We start from the raw sequence: 21,509 nt of genomic DNA on the forward strand, positions 1-21,509 counted from the left end.
ATAGAAACATTAAAGTCAAAAGCTGTCTACAGGCATGACTTAAATCCAGTCATTTTTTTTTCTTATTAGACTTATTTCACTTCTTTGGAATTTTTTTATTTTACATTATTCAATTTTCTATATACTGCAAAACAACGAACAACCTCAAAAAAAGAAATGTAGTTCTCAATGAATTGCATTACATATAAAGAGACATCTCACACATCCAACATTCGACATATGGGATTTCACAGAAGAGACATATGAAAAATGAAATGGCCTTAATGAGCTTCTCCTTCTCAAGACTGTGTAGCCACACGAGAGCTAACTCTCATCCTAAAGAACAAAAGCAGAACAGATGTGTGAGGTCAGGACACAATGAGTAGCAAATTTTTCTGCTGCGTGAGCAGCACAGAACGGCAAGTTTAAGAAACGAGCTGCTGATGTCTGATAAGATTTGGGCTAATTAAACTGGCAGACTCTAGAGGAGTACTTCAAGCAACTCACTCCTGACAAGCTCATTTTTGTGAAGAAAACGTTGGATTATAAAAATGCCCACCTCAGCAACTGATACAGTTAACATCTTAAGATTTTATTTATTATTGTGTGAATGCTGAATCAGCATTTAGCCATTCAAACATGAAAATGTTCAGCTCATTAGATAAATGCTATGATTTGGGGGTTTTCTATCTTTTGTCTTTCGCTAAATATTTTATTATACCTACAAATATTTCCCCACAGAAATACATCCAGATCTTTGTTTCCTTGAAGATGGGGAGTGGTGGCACAGAGGTTAGAGAAGGTGGGCCTGTGATCGGAAGATCGCCGGTTCAAGCCCCGGTACCGATAACATGAAAAATGTGGGTGGGGTAGGTGAAGCACCCACAGCTGCCCCCACCCTCATTCTCCCCACTCTGGACCCATGAGCAAGGCCCTTAACTCCCATCTGCTCTCTAAACAGGTCTCTCTTGAAAATGAGTTCTCGTGGCTCAATGAGACTACCTGGATAAATAAAGGGGAAATTAAAAAAAGATGTGTTAAAAAAAACATCTTTCCAGACTTCCCTCCCTCTGTTGCTAAACGTAGAGCTGCGTTTGCAAGGGTGAGAGAGAGACTGCGTGGGACACCTGGCGTCAGGTATGGATGGGTTTATCATGCAAAAGTACTGGAAACCCACTACAATGTGAAGAAGGATTTTACTGACCCAGAAGAGGCCCTTAACTATGTGGAGGCGCTCGTTACACACTCAGCCTAAACTGTGTTAACAACAAGGGTAATCACAATCACGCAATGCAACAATGACTTCACACTGAGTTTTTGTTTTCTCCAATTGCATTTATTGTACCTGAGCACATATACTGAGCGTTCATTACTAGTGATGAGTTGTCAGACAGCAGGTAAGAATTACTAAACAGTTAGCAGTAACAATACAGAGAAGTATACCTGTACTTATCTTACCACCTTTTGCTTACTTAGGCTCCACGCCCAGCTGTTTTTTTTAAATATATATATATTACTGAGAGCCCAATAATAACATTCTTTACTTTCTTTTGACAAGCCTCTTTAGAATAATGTAAATCTACAGATTGGCAGAAATATAACCTTTGTCAGCTGGAATGTACGAGGTTTAAACAGCCAGTTAAAAGAAGCATGGTCCTCTCATAACACTGACACCGAATATCATAATCTTGCAGCAAACACATTTGAAAGATACATTTCATACACGTTTAAAATATAGGTGAATTTGAGAATGTGCATCATTCATCCTTCCCTGCTAAAGCGAGTGATATAGCCATTATGACTTATTTTTTTTAAAGGTATTTGTGCATAAAAGTACAATAGCTGATAGAGGTGCACAGTACTTAATAGTGGTTGGGGAGTTATTTTCTATACCTCTCACTCTATTGGATACATATGCCCTGAATATTAACATTACCACACATCTGAGGGAGTTTTCCTGCATACAGATCACTTCCCAAAGGTTTTCATGTAAAATATATGACCTTAATAAAAGTACACAGTATACTGTGTAAATGACATTAGTAAAAGTAAACAGTATAGTGTTCCCTAATGAAGCACCATCAAGACAAACATTCTGAAGGAAGATATGGGTTTTAACAACTTTTCTCTAGTTTACTTTTAGAAGGGTTGTCAGAGATGCACATACCAGTATTTAAAAAAATGTAAACATAGGAAGTCCTTTTGAAGAGTATACCGGTAAATTAATTGTTTAAACTCTAGACTGACAGATTTCTCCCCTAAAATGACTATTTCATTCAAAGTGATTATATTTACAGGATTTCAGCTCATGTAGTTATTCAATACTATTTATTTTTTTTTAATATTTGATCATTTATTGAATTGCGTTCATCACAGTAGTTACCTCTATGGTTCTAATTCAATTTAGCACATCCAAACAGACACAACACCTTGTTTTGTTAAAAAATGTTGTTAGAATCTTAAAGATATGATTTACCAACTTCTACAATTTATTCACAATGTATGCTACATAGAATGCAGATTATGACTCTATGAAGGGGCTCTTGGATAAATTCAAATTTTCAAATTTAGAGGAGGAAGAATTCACACAGCTAAAATCAGAAATAACAATAGAAGAAATTAAGAGAGTGATTATCTAGACTAAAAACAAAGCCCCTGTACCGGATGGTATCTCTAGAAAATGTTAAAAGAAATTTAGCAAGATTTTGTGTCCATACCTGCATAAAACATTTACTCAAGATGTAATTGATAAAGCCCTTCCTCCTACCCTTACAGAGAAAATTATAACTGTTATTTATATACATATTCTTTACTACATCTAGATGGGAAACTGTTCTCTAAAATACTAGCCAAAAGATTCAGTACCTTTTTAACATGGTTAGTTCACCTGAATCAAACCAGATTTACACCCCAGAGAAATTTGCCTTTCAATCTTAGATGGATATTTAATATAATTTACTCCACTGGCAAACCTAAAGAAGAATTAGCAGTTTAAGCACTCAACACCAAAAAGGCATTCGACCAGGTTGAATGGACTTATGTGCTTGAAGTATTGGAAAGACTTACTGTAATTTGGGTGAAAACGTTATTTCAATGGTTAAATGGCTCCATGTTAATCCTCATGCTCATGTCCTCACCATCTAGGATCTGTCACCACATTTTGACCTACACACTTTGATTTACCTGCTGATATTTGCAATGGAAATGGAGCCCCTTGCTGAAAGTATACATTCAAAATTTTTTGGTTATGATACCAATAAAAATATTAATAAAATATTGCTTTATGCAGATTATGTTTTACTATACATCATCTGGCTGGAAACAACACCTCCTGCCATATTAGACTTATACATATTACATGGATCTTTCTCTGGATATAGGATAAATATTAATAAAAGTGGACTAATGCCTATATGTGTGAATAATCAGTCTTGGTTACTAATTATTTCATTTAATATAGCTAATAAGAAGTTAGCTTACTTGATTATTTAGGTAAAATGTTATCCCTCTTAACTAAAGCTTAACCGTTCACCTTTATTATCTGAGCTTCACTCAAGTATACAGTTTTAGAACACACTTTACATGTCACAGGTAGAGCAAATGTTATAAAAATGATAATTTTGCCCAAATTATTGTATTTATTCCCAAGTCTCATTATTTATACCTAAATCACCTTTAAAAATATATATACACTCTTGTCTTGCCTTTTCTCTGGGACAATAAAACTCATAGGATTGATAGAAAATACCTTTGCAAGTCTACAAAGGAGGGAGGACGGTGGCCGCCTAACTTCTTATTCTATTACTGGGCCAAACATATAAAATTCATGACATACTGGCTAGCTGACATTGGGGAACCCCTTACATGGGTGCAATTGGAGCATGACGCATGTCAACCTTACTGCATAAGAGCTATACTGTTATCTCCCCTGCCCATTGATAAATCTCTATACAAAGGCAATGTGGTGACACACAATACCATATGTATTTTCAATCAGATTAAATCACACTTTAGTTTAAAGTCCTTGTCCTTAGGCATGCCCATTGCAGACAATCAGTTTTTTAAACCATATATTCTAGACAGTACATTTAGACTTTGGAGACAGATGGGACTCTGTATAATTGACATGAACGGTAAGATTGCGCCGCCCATGCGAAAATGTAACAGAGGGTGAGCTAACCTCGGACAAACAAACAAACAAACAACAAGATAGCTGTAATGGCGGAGGTAGTGAAGCTCACTGTATTACCTGAGGCATTTTTTACCTCATCAGTCAACATTAAGTTAAAGAAAACAGGCAAAAAAAGTTTAAAAAATACTATTAACTTAAAATAGTTACGGCAGTAGATGTTTTTATGCCGCAGAGCTAAACAGTGCAAGAATTTACAGTGAAATTCAGTATGTACTGAGTGTAAATTTTACATTAGACAAACCATTAAATGTTTTGTGCAAAATCGGTTTAGTGTTAACTTATCATAAGTAAACAAAGAGTAAACTTGTGCAACCAGAAGTTGCAACATACATCTACATATAACGCACGCTAAACAGCACAACTAGCTTTAAGCATTAACCTAACCTTTAAGCATACAATGTAATTATGACAGAAAATAGAAGATTTACTTGCAGTTTCCTTTGTACAGACGAACATGTGGTAGTTCCCTGTCAGTTCCCGTTTATCACTGTTGTATTCAGCTGCTCATGAGGTCAATCGCAAGCCTTTATCCATCTTATACATTTTTACAGATTTCGTTTAGGTTTTGGAAATGGAATAAACTGTATTCCACCATCTAAACACTAATGTGTGTCTGAACTGCATGTTTCCCACTGACAATGTTTAACCATTTTTTCCCAATGATTTTTCACAAAATCTCTATGACAGCAAAGCATCCGTAATGCACAATCCTGACAATGTTTTTGGAAGAAAAGGGGACGCAGCTCCTGCAGATGAGGTGCGTTTCACTTCGGGACAAATTGCGATCACTGATAGGTCAGTTGCTAATGAGCCTACTAGATTGAACTCTCAACATCTCTTGCCTTGATAAATGCTTTCCATTTCCACCTCAGTGAAAAATTCATCTCTCATATTTATGAGAGTTTAATTGAGCCAATGAATCCTGTGAACTCATATTTTATCAAATCTAAATGTGAAAAGGAATTGGGTATCATAATTACTGATGTTCAATGGGAAGAAGGCCTGGAGAATGTCCACAAATGCTCTTACAATACAAGACACGATTTGATTTAATTCAAAACTACATCGCCTACACTTCTCTAGAGAATGGTTACCCCATTTGTGAGAATTGCTTCCTTGATGAAGATACCTTAAGCCACAGTTTTGTTTTTTGTACCAAGGTTCAGAAATGTTTTTCATTAATTCAACCATTATTTAGACAGGTTACTAATTTAGGTTACAGGTTAATATTGGGCTGATATCTTTGAGCTAACGTCTCAAATACTTCATGTACAGTTCTTGGCATTTCCGATAATGTTACAATGTTAAACAGTGCAAAGTGGTGCTTTATATCTTACTGTATTATTATTCCAATTTTTTGCATATTTTTTGCTGCAGGCAAAAACAGCACCTTTTATATCGAAGAATTATTTTAATGGAATGGCCGATGCCCAATATTGAATTTTAACACCAATATCAGCCGAAATCATGCCGATAATATCGTGCATCCCTATTTTTATCTACATTTATCTTTAACTAGCCTTTTGCTCCATTTAGCTTAGGCTAGCCTTCTGTTTATGTAACTTAGGCTAGCCTTTTGCTAATGTTTTGCTCCTTTTTTGTTAGGCAATTTTTATCTTTGAAAACTAAGTTTCAGTTTCTTCAGCAAATTTCAGCAAAGTCATTCAGCTCTTCTCTTTGAATTCAGTTCAATCAGACAGAGCTGCAGTTTTTGAGACATAAAAAACACAACATTTTAGTAGCGCAGGCAAAAACCAGCCTGTGAAACTGTAGCGTGGAATGATTGACTGTATTATACATTAGCTGTGTCAAGGCCAAAGAAAACATGCTCTCTCTGAAATGGACAAACAAGCCAACAAAACAATCTTGACAGTGCATGTGCCTTGACAACCGAGGAAACGGTTCAACTAGAGCCTGTAGGCAAAAACTTGAACAGGAAGTGAAGCGGACTTTCACAGCAAGCTGCGTCACAGGGAGCAGTTACAAATTACTAATGTGCTGTTTACTTCAGTCGCTTGTTTTCTCACTATTCAAATAATCCGACATAACTGACACCTGGGAGCAATGAAGCAATCTGCTTGGGTCTCATTTGTCAGCACAAATCAATCAGTGGTGGTTACCCTAATGCAAACTATTACTGCCAGCGATCACACAGACAAGTGTTTCAGCTCCATCTCACTAATGTTTCAGCTCCATCTCACTAATCAACATCTCTATTTACAAATAGTAGAGTATGAAACATATATGTATGCGTTTTTAAATAGCATGTTAACTACAACTTTATTATTATTACATTTCATAAAATAAAAAAAGTAAAAGATTTTTAATTTTGATCACCCCTGCCAAAGGGTGAAAGCATAAACCACTGGAACAATTTTATTGAAACATGCAGAAAGTATGTCTAGGATGCTCGTCGACAACTGATTAACATTTGGATTCAGCCCCATTAAAGATGGGTGCCAGAGCCGACTGACCTTAAGAAAACACATGCATGACTATATAACTCAGTCAATTTTACAGATGCTGAGATAAAACTTGATGTGTTAAGAGCTGAGGGTCACCTCTATCAGATATTCTGAGTGCTTACAGATTGTAAATGGTAAATGGACTGTACTTATATAGCGCCTTTCTATCTTATCGAGATACTCAAAGCGCTTTACACTACAATCTGTGTCCTCATTTACCCGTTCATACAGCACTCTAGTAGATATCTACAAAAGCTAATTGAACAAATCATTCTAAAAGAGACTAATCGGTGCTTTACCACATTCAAACACCGATAGGACACACATCGGAGGCAACGAGGGGTTCAGCGTCTTGCCCAGGGACACTTCGACATGTGATTGCTGGTGGATTCGAACTCCCAACTCTTGCATTGGAGGACGACTGCTCTAACCACTCAAGTGGCTTGTTGGCTCTCATTGTGTGAGATCTTTGCTTCAAATTTTGCTGTGAAATGTTGGCGCCAATTCTGTCCGTCTTTGGACTCACTCAGCCCTGTTCAGGATGGCCTCCACAGTCAACTGACCTTAAAAAATACAAAAATGGCTATAATTCAATTTTTTTCAAAGAAATTGTGCTAAAATTTAGCACAATTGGAGCCGAGAGTCATTCACAACATATACGTTGAGCAAGCCATGTTGCAATATAAAGTTATTTTTAGGGTTTGACCAAAACAAATCATCCGTTTTGGTCAAACTTTAAAAATAACATTATATTGAACGATCAAATCAGCCTAAGATGATCTAAGTTTAAATCTGTCATGAAAGGCAGCAAGCAAATGCATTCTTTAAAGGAATGGGAGACCTGTAAATGTTACCGTTTTCCAAGCTTTATTAAAAAAAACCTGATTATTCACAGAAGGGGCTTTAAATTTAGTTTCTTCAGTAGTATATACGTTGTACTCAGCATATCAGATCTACACTTACTACTTACTCATAGAGGAAAGTTTGTCTCCTTCATAAGCAGTATATAAACCTGTATTTTCACTTAAGTGATGTCCTAATCTGTCTATTGGGGACACTGCATGTATCCTAACCTCTTGCTTATGGCTTAAACATATCAGAAATAAAACTGCAACCTGAACTGTCTCAACCACTGGTGCCAGTTCACAGCTGGCAATACTGTGTAAAGCCCTTGACCTTAGACTGAACTCCAAGGTAAACCTGCTCTGTTCTTGTTCCCAATGTCACAGCTAATCCCCCATCTTCACCTGAATCTTTGATAATAAGAGAAACACTGGACTTAAGGTTACATTTTCTAGCCCTTCCCCCAACTGTGACACATAAAATGGCTTCCTAAAAAAATAATGTCATCAGCCTCTTTGATAGACTAAAACATACTTTAGTGTACGAAAAAGTACTTTTTATAATGTGCATAAGTACTTTAATTAATGGCACTTGTAAAAGCTATGTTCTGAAATCAATGCTTGTATGGATCTCATGATTTTTTTGTTTGTTTGTTTGATTAACCACACTGTAATGAAGGGTTTGACTACTTGGCGATGAGAATTTACCCGTTTAAAACTCATCACGACTTTGTTTGTCCATAGTTGTACATACTGTACGTTTTAGATTACCAACATGTACACTATTTGCTACAACAAAACAAGAGCTCGGTACTCAGTGCTCATAACTTACTAGTACTAACCGGCACAAATGTGTTTTCAAGTTATGTCAGCCACTGTTTACAGCAGAAAACATCGATGTTAAACCTGCTAGCTAAATGTTACAGGGACAAAAACAAGCTCAACACTTGTCCGCTTTTCAGGACAAAAAGCAAATGCACGTACAACAGTGGCATCTGACACTGTCGTAATAAATTATACATTTCCTGTCACCAGAAGTACAAAAAAATGCCGCAAATGTTCAGCCTAACATTTAGCATGAGGCTAGCTCCCCATAGACAGGACTACCTGCATCTTTAACCGTAACGTTTCGGCTAGGAGGGGCTAGGCTAGCTAGCTTTGAAACCGTTTATTTTTGCGGAAATCTCTGTTAACGCTCACTTTAAATGTCACACAGCCACCAAGTCAAGTTATTCAACACGTAACATTTTTTTTCCCGGCATTGAGCATCCTCACCTCTTGTCTTCTTTTAGGCCCGAACCATTCTAGCTGTTGGAAAGCTCTTTTTTCTCTTTGTCTTTTTCCACTTCCAAATACACGCAAAAAAAAATGGACTCAGCGAAACGCTTTAACACTTAAAATACTAAAACTGAACTGAAGGTCTTCGTGTTTTCCTTGCGTGTCAACTGTACATCGTGCGGAAAACAAGGCAAAATCATCTTCTTTCTCGTTTAATTTTATTACTCTTAAATAGAAGTGGCAGATAGGTAAGACTGCTAGCTAAGTTAAGCAGCCAGCAGGTACAACAGACAGGACTGGATGCTGCATTCAATGGAACTCGGAAATCGTATATATATCGGAATTGTGTCAAAACCCAACGAGTGCCTGGAATGAAAACTTGACAAAAACAGCTTTCTTTCTTTTCTTTTTTTTTTTTTACTATAAACACCAAACTAGAAACAACAAACCCAATTTCATTTTTAATTAGGTTAAACAGTTGTGAACAAAAATCTACATGAGTCTCTTCACATTCAAGAATGCCACAGTGGTTTTGTCATGAGCTCTCCAGGCCTTATTCACATATTAATTTGATCACATTTATTTTCATTCTTAAATTTGTGCCCAACAAATTTTCAGACAATCTATAGTTTAAGATACCAGTGAAATTATCAATCCACCTCAACTTAATGGATAAAAAAAACAAAAACCTCTTGATCATCTTACGTTTAAATACTTTACTTGTAGCCACAAGTCACAGTAACACATCATTTATTCCTATTTCTATCATTTTGTTTTTAATCATGTAAGTAGATTGACAGGCATAAAACCTCTTGCAGCACCAGCGATGTGAGGCCCACACGGCTATCAGCTCAGACCTTGGCATATATTAGCACATCGTGCAGCAATTCTCTAAAAATATGAAAAACTCAGACAAGTGAAGGATAAAAAAGCTCCATTTGATGGTCTTTTAAAGAATGCTTTTAAAAATAGGTGTGCGTGATTGCCTTACTACAGTGTGAGGATAAAAAAGCACTAAAAATCTAATATCCTATGTTTGTGATGAAGAATAAATATGGTCATACCAACTAGTAACTTTCAAAAATCTTTACAAATATGCAATTATGGTTTTGTCTATTTAAAACGTTTCTAATTATACTTGTCCGTGTTTTATCAAATCACTGTACTTAAAAAAGTTTGAGTAAAATATGAATATATTACAAGTGATTCAAGTTTTTAATGATCAGTTATCAAAGTCAGAGGTGTAATAACTTTGAAAATGATGTAATTACTAATAAATAATGGCTAAAAATAATGATGAGTAATAAATCAATAATAAACAACCAATTAATAATATAAATCATAATTAGCCAAATATGTATATATTACAAGTGATTCAAGTTTTTATTCATCAGTTATCAAAGTCACACATGTAATAACTTTTTTTTTTTTAAAAGACAAAAATATAAAGTGAAAAAAGAGAAAATACAAACACGTTTTGTTGAAGTCAAGATCAACTCTTTACACGGAATGCTCATAATTCCTATTGCAATTGAATGCAGCGGTCCAGTGACGCAAAGGTTGTCGGTATTTGACGCACCACAGACACGTCTCATTGTTCCCTGCTGGTCGCTGATAGCTCGGCTAAGGAGACCGCTGCCTGAAGATTGTTACACAACTTTGTAAAATAAAATTAAAATTAAAAAAAGAAAGATAAACGAAAGTTTCAAACTCTGCCTTCTGTTTTCTTGTGCAATAAAAGGTACTCACTGCGAAATCATGAAGAGCAAACAAAAAAATGCAATTGTGGAGTCAGGAACAAAATTCTCACAATCATTTTCTCATATCGATTGCTATTGTGTCCTTAAAAGGAACATTTGTAAGCAAAAAACTGGATGTCATCAGGTGCTTGTTCACAGAAACAGCTGAAGCGACTGAAAATAGGCCAAACCTTTTACCAGCTTTATGTGTTTACCCACACAGATCATGGTCACTCTGACATAGGTCAGTCATGGAACTCCAACTTCCATGTAGTTTTCATCAGATTCAGCAGAGTGCTTTGTTTACATTGAGTGTGAGCCCACATTTTAGACTTGCATTCAAAACATCTGGAAAACTACTGCATCATATGATATGGATCATGATATGCTTGGATTTTGTCAATCAAACGTTGTGTACGACTTTAAGAGCTTTCGATTAGTATTATAAGCTGCAATGACCCAATAAGATTGATCACACAGCAGTTCTCTTCATATGCTGCTCAGGTAGAATAATAGGAGGCCAAAGCCAACCTCTTGAGTTCTTCACTAAATGGCTTCGCTGTGCACAGGATGCCTTTGCATGCACAGTACTCTACATTTGACCCCACCGCTGACCTGTGAATATTCAGCCCAGGCCGTGAGCTGCTGTGATGACAGTGACTGAGAGGTTAGATCTGATGCTGCAGGGTGTTAGAGGTTAAGAAGTGGAATGCCACAGTGCTGATCGCTGCTCGGGAACACGTTTTCTTGCTGGTCTGAGAAACCTACGGTACTTTGGGTCGTCAAGCCTCTAAGCAAAAGCTCCATTCTGCTTTAAAAACTTTACTGCATAAACACAGCATGAATACACCTTGCCAAAAGTATTCGCTCCCCTGCCTTGACTCACATATGAGCTTAAGTGACATCCCATTCCTAATCCAAAGGGTTCAATATGACGTTGCTTCACCCTTTGCAGCTAGAACAGCTTCAGCTCTTCTGGGGAGGCTGTCCACAAGGTTCAGGAGTGTGTTTATGGGGATTTTTGATCATTCTTCCAGAAGCACATTTGTGAGGTCCCTTACTGATGTTGGACGAGAAGGCCTGGCTCTCAGTCTCCGCTCTAATTCATCCCAAAGGTGTTCTATCGGGTTGAGGTCTCTATGCAGGCCGTTCACGTTCATCCACACCAGACTCTGTCATCCATGTCTTTATGGACCTTGCTTTGTGCACTGGTGCACAGTCATGCTGGAAGAGGAAAGGACCAGCTCCAAACTGTTCCCACAAAGGTGGGAGCATGGAACTGTCCAAAATGTCTTGTTACACTGAAGCAGTCAGAGTTCCTTTCACTGGAACTAAGGGGCCAAGCCCAGCTCCTGAAAAACAACCCCACACCTTAATCCCCCCTCCACCAAACTTTACACTTGGCACAATGCAGTCAGACAAGTACCATTCTCCTGGCAACCACCAAACCCAGACTCGTCCATCAGATTGCCAGATGGAGAAATGCGATTCGTCACTCCAGATAATGCGCCTCCACTGCTCTAGTCCAGTGGCGGCATGCTTTACACCACTGCATCCAACGCTTTGCATTGCACTTGGTGACGCATGGCTTGGACGCAGCTCCTCGATCATGGAAACCCATTCCATGAAGCTCTCTGCTCACTGTTCTTGAGCTAAACTGAAGGCTACATGAAGTTTGGAGGTCTGTAGTGATGGAGTTGGTGACCTCTTCGTACTATGCGCTTCAGCATCCGCTGACCCCGCTCCGTCAGTTTATGTGGCCTACCACTTCGTGGCTGTCATTCCCAAACACCTCCATATTCTTATAATCCAGCTGACTGTGGATTATTTAGGAGCGAGGAAATTTCACGACTGGATTTGTTGCATAGGTGGCATCCTATCAGATCCACGCTGGAATTCACCGAGCTCCAGAGAGCGACCCATTCTTTCACAAATGTTCGTAAAAACCCTCGGCATGCCTAGGTGCTTCATTTTATACACCTGTGGAAGAGACTGGAACACCTGATTCTGATAATTTGGATGGGTGAGCAAATACTTTTGGGAAGGTAGCGTATGTACCAATATTAAAAATTGTCCAATATCTTGATTCTAAATGGTTCATTCACAGACGTCCATTGGCCTGTTTTGTCACTTCTGCTGTTTTTGTTGGTAAACACATGCAGTAATTGGCAATCATTTACAAATTTCACATTTAACACATTAACCATCAATGAGGGGAAAAAAAAAAGCATATTTATTTTCTTACTTTATTATTCTTTTATAAACTGGTGTGCCTTTAAGTACAATGTTAAAGATGCAAGACTTCAGTGTTGCTTCTTTAAAGGTTACCTTTTACTCCATATGTTTGAGATTGCGCAACATTTTATAAAAGCTGTACAGATTACAACTAAAAATAGACTTAAGTACTAAAATTGCAAGATTTAAATTGAACAGTTGTATTTGTTTCTGCATATTTTTTTTTTTAAGTTTATTCATCTGAGACATACAAACTTGAGAAAATGTCATAATAGTAGAACAGAGAGAAGAAAGTTGGAAAACAGAACACAGCTGAGAACAGACTCCTGCTTTTCTGTTTTCGATGTCCAGCAGCGGTTCTATGAATTCACTTCCAACCAGCTGAGAGGGTGGAAACAAACAAACAAACAAACAAACAAATAGGAAAACAAACAAGTAGAAAACCCACTCGTCCCAGCATGCTCATTTCTGCTTTTTCCTCTTTCTTGGAGGTCCTTGATCTGAATCGCTGCTTCCCGAGTCTGAGCTGTCTGAGGACGAAGAGGAGGAGGATGAAGAAGACGAGGAAGAGCTGTCGTCGTCGCTGTCACTGCTGCTGTCGTCTGAAGACAAGCTGGAGTCGTCGCTGCTGTCTGATGATGAGTCACTGGAGGAGCCGTTTGAATCGCTGCTGCTGTTGTTTGAGTCTTTTGCCCTGAGAGCAAGCGGCAGAACAAAAACTGTGAGAACGGCTGCGGACAAAACTGAACAGAGCGGCGAGGTTGAAGGTCCGACTCTCAATATGTTCCCACGGCATGGACTAGGATCTTATTCTGGGCTCACCTCACAACGTGGATACAAAGAAACTACTCTGTTTAATACACTGCAGCAAAATAACAGTGTTTGCAGTGGCGATTGGCACATCATATTATTTTGCTTTTCAAACATTTAAGCAAAACATCTGGAGCTGGAACGGGTACAAAGCTGGCAACGTTTTATAAAATGTCAGCATTTATATTGTTCTGAGAAGGGTTGCCCTTTAGGTGTTCCTGTGAGATCAGCTGGCGTCATAAAGTGTCTCTGACCCGTTAGCAGCCTCTACATCTGTGCTCAGGAGTTCAAGTTCAAAAATACAATTATCAATGTTACTTTTACAATTAAATGCAACAAAAACAAACCTCTTGAAATAAACTATAATGTTTGGTAGCTTACATATAAACTATATTGCGCTTGAAAATGGGAAAAAATGAGTGGCCAGAATTTTTTTTTAATACTTTCTGAAGTTACAGCCAAGACGATAAATAATTTGAACATGTAAAAAAAACTGAGATAATTGAAGAGTCCGGTAAAACTTGTGTCTTTGTGAACGTTGCAGGAGTTTATATTGTTTAAAAATCACAATATTGCATATTCTGACTAAAGCCAATGCAAAAAAAAAAAAATAAAAAAAGGCAGTAAATCAATTTTACAGCGTTGGGTCAAACATGAAACATTTACCACTAATTCCTTTAGATCTCAGAAGGGGTGATGTTGCAGCTGTGGCCACGCGCCACTAGGTGGCACTGTTGAGTCATTGCCAGTAAACAAAATTCAGTTGCAAGTTTTCTAAATATTATTTATAGAGAATTATTTGGACTATCCACCTGATAAATAAAACAATGCAAGGCTTTTAAGTTTTCTTTGTTGTTATTAATAATCTTAATAAATAAATGTAATATTTGTGTTTAATAAAAAAAAAAAAAGTACATTACCACAGCATTTGAACATTTTCTTTTATATTTTATAAAATCAAAAACAGGCGACACAGTGGCACAGTTGGTAGAGCTGCTGCCTCTCAGCAAGCAGGTTGCCCTGGTTCAAATCCTGGTCCGGGGGCCTTTCTGGGTGGAGTGTGCATGTTCTCCGTGCATGTATGGGTTTTTTCTGGGTACTCATGTTTCCTCCCACAGACCAAAAACATGCATGTTAGACTGATTGGTAACTCTAAATTGTCCCTAGGTGTGAGTGAGAGAGTGAATGGTTGTTTGTCTTATTTGTCTCTGTGTCCCTGTGATGGACTGGAGACCTGTCCAGGGTGTTCCCCGCCTCTCGCACTGTGACTGCTGGATATGAGCACCAGTGACCCCCGGGACCCAAAAAGGAAGAAGCAGGAAAAGATAATGGATGAATGGAAAATAAAAAAACATCTCTGTATGTCAATGTCAATTTATTTCTATAGCCCAGAAAACATCAAAAGCTGACCACAGTTCTTTACAATCAAGTAAAATTAAAGAGAAAAAACATAAAAGCAACCAAATAAATTTATTACCGTTTATGTATTTTGGATAAAGCTGGTGTGAATTCTATTTGTAGATATATAGATATAGATTGTAGATGGTGAGGAAAATAAGTATTTGAACACCCTGCGACTTTGCAAGTTCTCCCACTTAGAAATCATGGAGGGGTCTGAAATTTTCATCTTAGGTGCATGTCCACTGTGAGAGACATCATCTAAAAAAAAAAAATAAAAAAAAAATCGGAAATCACAATGTATGATTTTTAAAATAATCTGTTTGTGTGCTACTGCTGCAAATAAGTATTTGAACACCTGCCAATCAGCAACAATTCTGGTCCTCAAAGACCTGTTAGTCTGCCTCTAAAATGTCCACCTCCACTCCACTTATTATTCTAAATTAGAAGCACCTGTTTGAGGTCAGTAGCTGCATAAAGACACCTGTCCACCCCACACAATCAGTAAGACTCCAACTACTAACATGACTAAGACCAAAGAGCTGTCCAAAGACACCAGAGACAAAACTGTAGACCTCCACAAGGCTGGAAAGGCTTACGGGGCAATTGCCAAACAGCTTGGTGAAAAAATATCAATTGTTGGAGCAATTATTAGAAAATGGAAGAAGCTAAACATGACTGTCAATCTCCATCGGACAGGGGCTCCATGCAAGATCTCACCTCGTGGCGTATCAATGATCCTAAGAAAGGTAAGGAATCAGCCCAGAACTAAACGGGAGGAGCTGCTCAATGACCTGAAGAGAGCTGGCACCACTGGTTCCAAGGTTACTGTGGGTAATACACTAAGACGTCATAGTTTAAAATCATACGTGGCACGGAAGGTTCCCCTGCTTAAATCCGCACACGTCCAGGCCCGTCTTAAGTTTGCCCATGACCATTTGGAAGATCCAGAGTCATGGGAGAAAGTTCTGTGGTCAGATGAGACCAAAATGGAACTTTTTGGTTTTAATTCCACTTGCCGTGTTTGGAGGACGAAGAACGAAGAGCACCATCCCAAAAACACCATCCCTACTGTGAAGCATGGGGGTGGAAGCATCATGCTTTGAGGGTGTTTTTCTGCACATGGGACAGGACGACTGCACTGTTTTAAGGAGAGGATGACCGGGGCCATGGATTGAGAGATTTTGGGGAACAACCTCCTTGCCTCAGTTAGAACATTGAAGATGGGTCATGGCTGGGTCTTCCAACATGACAATGAACCGAAGCACACAGCCAGGATAACCAAGGAGTGGCTCCGTAAGAAGCATATCAAGGTTCTGGAGTGGCCTAGCCAGTCTCCAGACCTGAACCCTATAGAAAATCTTTGGATGGAGCTCAAACCTGCAGTGTTCCCTCAGTGAGGACTGAACTAGGCAAAAGGGACTTCTCCTACTCCGCTCCTGTTTCCTGGAATATCTTACAAAAACATTTGAAGCTCTCGACCTTGACCTCTCTAAGTGGCTTTAAGAATCTGTTGGACTCCTGGCGGGGTCCAATGCTGACATGTTCTGTTTTTAGTTTTCTACATTTGTCTTAGAATCTAGCTGTCTTTTGTTACTTTTCTTTTTTTAGCCATCCTATTTGTAAAAAAATAAATAAATAAATAAATAAAAAATTATGACTTTTTATAACTGTTTATTGTTGTCGCTGTTGTCCATTGTTGTCATCATTCTTTGTTGGAATCAGGTCTCTCTTGTAAATGAGTCCTTGAGGCTCAATGGGATGTACCTGTCTAAATAAAGGTTGAATGAAAAAACTCCGTGTTTCTCAGCAACAGCCCAGAAACCTGGCTGATCTAGAGAAGATCTGTGTGGAGGAATGGGCCAAAATCTCTGCTGCAGTGTGTGCACACCTGGTGAAAAACTACAGGAAACCTTTGACCTCTGTAACTGCAAACAAAGGCTTCTGTTCCAAATATTAACACTGATTTTCACAGGTGTTCAAAAACTTATTTGCAGCAGTAACACACAAATAAATTATTTAAAAAATCATACATTGTGATTTCTGGATTTATTTTAATTAGATTGTGTCTCTCACAGTGGACATGCACATAAGATGAAAATTTCAGACCCCTCCATGATTTCTAGTGGGAGAACTTGCAAAGTCGCAGGGTGTTCAAATACTTATTTTCCTCACTGTATATCTATAGAAGCTAAAAAAAAAAAACTAACGTGTTTTTGTTTGAGTCTCATAAAATACAATAGTTGTACTAGATATTAGACTCGCAGTACAACAAACAAACTCTTACGTATTATTTGCATTCGTCAGGGTCTGTAACTCTTAATTTATTTATAAAATCAATAATATTAAACCCATTAGCCAGCAGCAATAATGACGAGGCCACTCTCAGCGCTGTGAAATAACCAGCAACTAATGTAATGAAATTATGTCAAAACAGCAGCTCACTTACTTGTTTTTTAACTTCTTTTCACTGGACTCTTCTTTAGGTCTGTGGAGAATAATAAAATTAAGTTTAAATAAATAAACAAATATTAAAAGAAGGCCCTGTGATGGACTTGCGACCCATCCAGGGTGTACCCCGCCTCTCGCACAGTGATTGCTGGACATGGGCACCAGCGACCCCCGTGGGGGCAGCACGGTGGCGCAACTGGTAGAGCTGCTGCCTCTCAGCAAGGAGGTCCTTGGTTCAAATCCTGGTCCCGGGGCCTTTCTGGGTGGAGTTTGCATGTTCTCTCCGTGCATGTGTGGGTTTTCTCCGGGTACTCCGGTTTCCTCCCAACCAAAAACATGCATGTTAGGCTGATTGGTAGCTCTAAATTGTCCCTAGGTGTGAATGGTTGTTTGTCTCGTTTGTGTATATGTGGCCCTGTGATGGACTTGCGACCCGTCCAGGGTGTACCCCGCCCCTCGCACAGTGATTGCTGGACATGGGCACCAGCGACCCCCGTGACCCAAAATGGAATAAGCGGGTAAAAGATAATGGATGGATATTAAAAGAAAAGAGATCAGTTTTGTGTAGACTTTGTGATAAAATAAAAAACAGCCAAAAAACATTTCTAATTGAGAGTTTATGCTATTTTTTTATGTTAAATGTTTTATTTTCTTAACAACTTTATATCCAGCACTTTGGACAATGACAACTATTTTCAAATGTGCTTTTTGAACCAACTTTACTTTCAAATTCTGGGAAATCATAAGCAATAATAGAAAATATAAAACCTATCTCACTATGAAAATTGTTTAAACTTTAAACTGTATTGTAATGAATATTTATCAGTAGCCTGTCATTTGCAAGTCAGATTGTTTTGTTTTTGTATAAATAATCCTAAATTGATGACCATTTATGTCATATTTCAAAAGACATTACAGGCTGCCACTAGAAATGAAACCATAGCGACAACTTACCCCGTGATGCTGAGAGGTTTGCTTTCTATCTCCTTCAGCTTCTTTTTCATCTCAACTGTTCTCGATGGTCTGTGCAAATATTTTCGTTTCCCCGTGCACTCATAGGTCCAGTGTCCCATTTCCAAGCACTTCTGGCAACGCACATCTTGTTTGTTTGCCTCCCTGCATGTAGAGAATTAAATAAATCATCTTAATATAATGAACCATTACATGCACTAGAAATGTTACAGCCTTTTTTGCACACATCCTAAGTTGGTGGTAACATTTTAAGTATGTTTTTATTTCTACACAGGAAGTAGCTTGTATTGTTACATTTTAAATGTATTTACTTATTCTTGTGAGCTTACTGCGGTTATGCTCTCTGCTCTATAAAACTAACTAATATAATTAAAAACAAATGCTGATATCCACAATTGGAGGATTCCTTTTCTTTATATTCAAATAAAAACTCAAGGCTATTCTGTTTGAGGGAGAATGTTTATATAACTGTAAAAGTCCTGGAAGCATTAAATAAAGAAAGAATATACGGCAAGGAAAAGAACCTACTGTGCTCTTACTTTGAAAGAAGTTGTGAGCTTTTATTTTTACCCAACATCATCACTGAAATACTTTGTATCGAGTTTAGATCAATTTTTCTTGTTTCTAGTGTATACCATACCATTTTATTTATGGAGCACTTAAAACAGCGACAAAGCCAACCAAAGTGCTGTACAGACAGAACAACAGACAACACACAAAGCAAAATACAAAATGAAGTAAATCAGAATATAGACATAAAAACGATGCAGATAATGACGACTAGCCAGTGTGGAGCATACAGGTTCAAAACACAGATCATCTGGTGTTGAAAGCTACTGAATAGTAGTGGGTTTTTAAACGGGATTTGAAAACCGAGAGGGAGGGGGCCAGTCTGACAAGCAGAGGTAACTCGTTCCAAAGTCTTGGCCCTGCTACGGAGAAGGCCCTGTCACCTCTGCGCTTAATTAAGACGAGTTCCTGGAACTGTGAGGAGCAACTGGTCCGCTGACCTCAGGGAACGTGGTGGGACATACGGTTGTAGCAGATCAGAGAGATGGGGGGGCGAAACTGTTCAGCGGTTTGTAGACATACAGGAGTATTTTGAACTGGATTCGAAGGTGAACCGGTAGCCAGTGCAGTGAGGCCCAAACTGATGTAATGTGCTCTCCTTTGCCTGTACTGGTTAAAAATTGGGCTGCTGCATTCTGGACCAGTGTAGTTGTGCAATGGAGATCTGACTGATACCAAACAGGAGTGAATTGCAGTAATCAAGCCTAGATGTAATGAATGCATGTATTACTGACTCCAGGTTATTTTTGGACAATATGGGCTTCAGTTTAGACAGCCGCCTCAGTTGGTCCATGACTGTTAAGTTTCAGGGAAGGGTCCATTATCACTCCCAGTTTAGTGATTCTTTGTTTTTCTGACAGGGATAGAGTGGAGAGGACGATGCAGTGGTTTGTGATTGTGTCGTTGGGAGGGAACAACATGACTTCAGACTTCTTTTCATTGAAACTTAAGAAGTTTAAAGCCACCCAGTCCCTGATGTCAGCCAGGCAGTCGAGCAGAGGTTGAATAGAGCATGTACCATTGTGTCTTAGGGGGAAGTAAATTTGACAGCCATCGGCGTAAAAGTGAAAGGGTATGTTGTGTTTCTGGAAAATAGCACCAAGTGGCAGCAGGTATAAAGAGAATAGGAGGGGACTCAGGATGGACCCATGCGGAACCCCCCATTTAAGCTCTGTCACTGCAGAACTAAAATCCTTGATGGAGACACAAAAGGATCCGTCAGCGTGGTAGGATCTGAACCAATTGAGGGCTGACCCTGTGATGTCCACCCACTGCTCCAACCTAGCAATGAGGATCCTGCCATGGCCATGCTGGCCACAATGAACTACAGCCAGCCATATCTAGTTTTTTCTTTACGCTTTTTACAGTTTACAACATCAAAATCAAAGTATTTGGAGTTTTTTGTTTAGATTTTTACAAAATTGATGTTAGACTTTTGGTCAGTTGCTGCATTAGCACCCTTCGAAGTCTTCATAAAGTTTCTTGCCGTGTTTAAAAAGGTAATGATAATGGAATTACTGGCATTTATTAAAGCTGTTAAATGTTAAGTTTTGCTCCGTTTTGTTGCTCTAGATTCTTTGTATGACGTCAATTCAACTTGGGTTGTTTAAATATGCTTCTTATAAAAAATGATGTTGGCCTAAACTGAAAGTGTAAAAGAAAACTTCCCAAACTAAAAATTAAAATGAAAAAAGCTTACTAAAAGCTTAAGCACAGACAGCTAATGGCACGTAATATAATATGTGCGATGTTGTAGAGAAAACATATTAACCTGCTGTATGTGAGCTGAAACTCGACGACTAAAAGGCTGACGGTGTTGATAAAAACACTTTTACCACAGAAACACGAAAATTACGATGTTACATTCAAATATTAATATTATACTTACGCTTGTCTTCTCGCTATTATTCTGTGCATGGGAGTCGCCATCTTGGAAATTACTTCTTCTTCGTTGGTGCCAGAATAAGGAACATTTCCGGAAGGATGTGAGCGCCTCCTATGAAAAAGGAATGGAATAAAACAATGAATGAATGAATGAATGAATGGACCATGTTGGTGAATCAGTGGTGTTAGGATGAATTCAGTAAGTTTTCCTAATGTACAATAATACTCAATTTTTACAACGGATCAACTCAAAATCATTTCCTAAACTTTTTGCAAAGCATCATTCACATTACAAAACTACTATTATTAAAGGACGTTGTGTGTTTTGAAAATTGAATTCCTTTTAAACATCCCTCTTTCATTTTGTCATTTTATTAAACTAAATCATGATTGTTACATTGTTATTGACGTTTAACTTTTATCTGTGTCACAATAAGTGCCTATTCCCACTCAACTATAACAACACACCCATTTGAATTATGTCAAAGCTACATATCATAAAATATCTTCTTCTATTTTTGGTTTAAGCAAATGTTTGGTGTGGACATACAGAAATAAAACAGTATTATTTCAGAAAGTAAGACATAATTTTCAGTATTGCTCATCTGCTTACCAAAATCCCATGATTTTGTTTTTGCACCAAAGTTCATGCTCATTTATCCAGGCATAAATCCAGCAATGTTCAGTCAGGCCA

The 21,509-nt window shown here is 38.2% G+C and overlaps 2 protein-coding genes across 2 annotated transcripts in view; both read right to left on the bottom strand.

Annotated features, from left to right (window-relative positions):
• aff4 (AF4/FMR2 family, member 4) overlaps positions 1-9,057 on the bottom strand; it is a 44,063-nt gene extending 35,006 nt beyond the window's left edge. The window contains exon 1 of the mRNA XM_037687891.1: positions 8,754-9,057. The gene's annotated coding sequence lies outside the window, so the exon portion shown is untranslated. The remainder of the gene's footprint in view (positions 1-8,753) is intronic.
• A 3,890-nt stretch (positions 9,058-12,947) lies between these two features.
• Positions 12,948-20,889, bottom strand: zcchc10 (zinc finger, CCHC domain containing 10). Its single transcript, XM_037687297.1, has 4 exons — positions 20,820-20,889; positions 18,344-18,505; positions 17,388-17,426; positions 12,948-13,424 (listed from the first exon to the last, which is right to left on the bottom strand). Exons 1-4 carry the CDS (start codon positions 20,858-20,860, stop codon positions 13,193-13,195), a joined length of 474 nt encoding a protein of 157 aa, XP_037543225.1. The 5' UTR covers positions 20,861-20,889; the 3' UTR covers positions 12,948-13,192.
• Positions 20,890-21,509: the final 620 nt, after the last annotated feature.

This window comes from Nematolebias whitei, chromosome 14 (genome assembly GCF_014905685.2).
Source record: "Nematolebias whitei isolate Nwh7 chromosome 14, NemWhi1, whole genome shotgun sequence".
Lineage (NCBI taxonomy): Eukaryota > Metazoa > Chordata > Actinopteri > Cyprinodontiformes > Rivulidae > Nematolebias > Nematolebias whitei.

Excerpts from the sequence above, each read along its gene's own strand:
- zcchc10 (XM_037687297.1), bottom strand. The coding sequence starts at position 20,860 with ATGGCGACTCCCATGCACAGAATAATAGCGAGAAGACAAGC. Across the intron at positions 18,506-20,819 it reads ATAATAGCGAGAAGACAAGC|GGAGGCAAACAAACAAGATG; the intron begins GTAAGTATAATA and ends CTCTACATGCAG. Across the intron at positions 17,427-18,343 it reads AAACCTCTCAGCATCACGGG|ACCTAAAGAAGAGTCCAGTG; the intron begins GTAAGTTGTCGC and ends TATTCTCCACAG.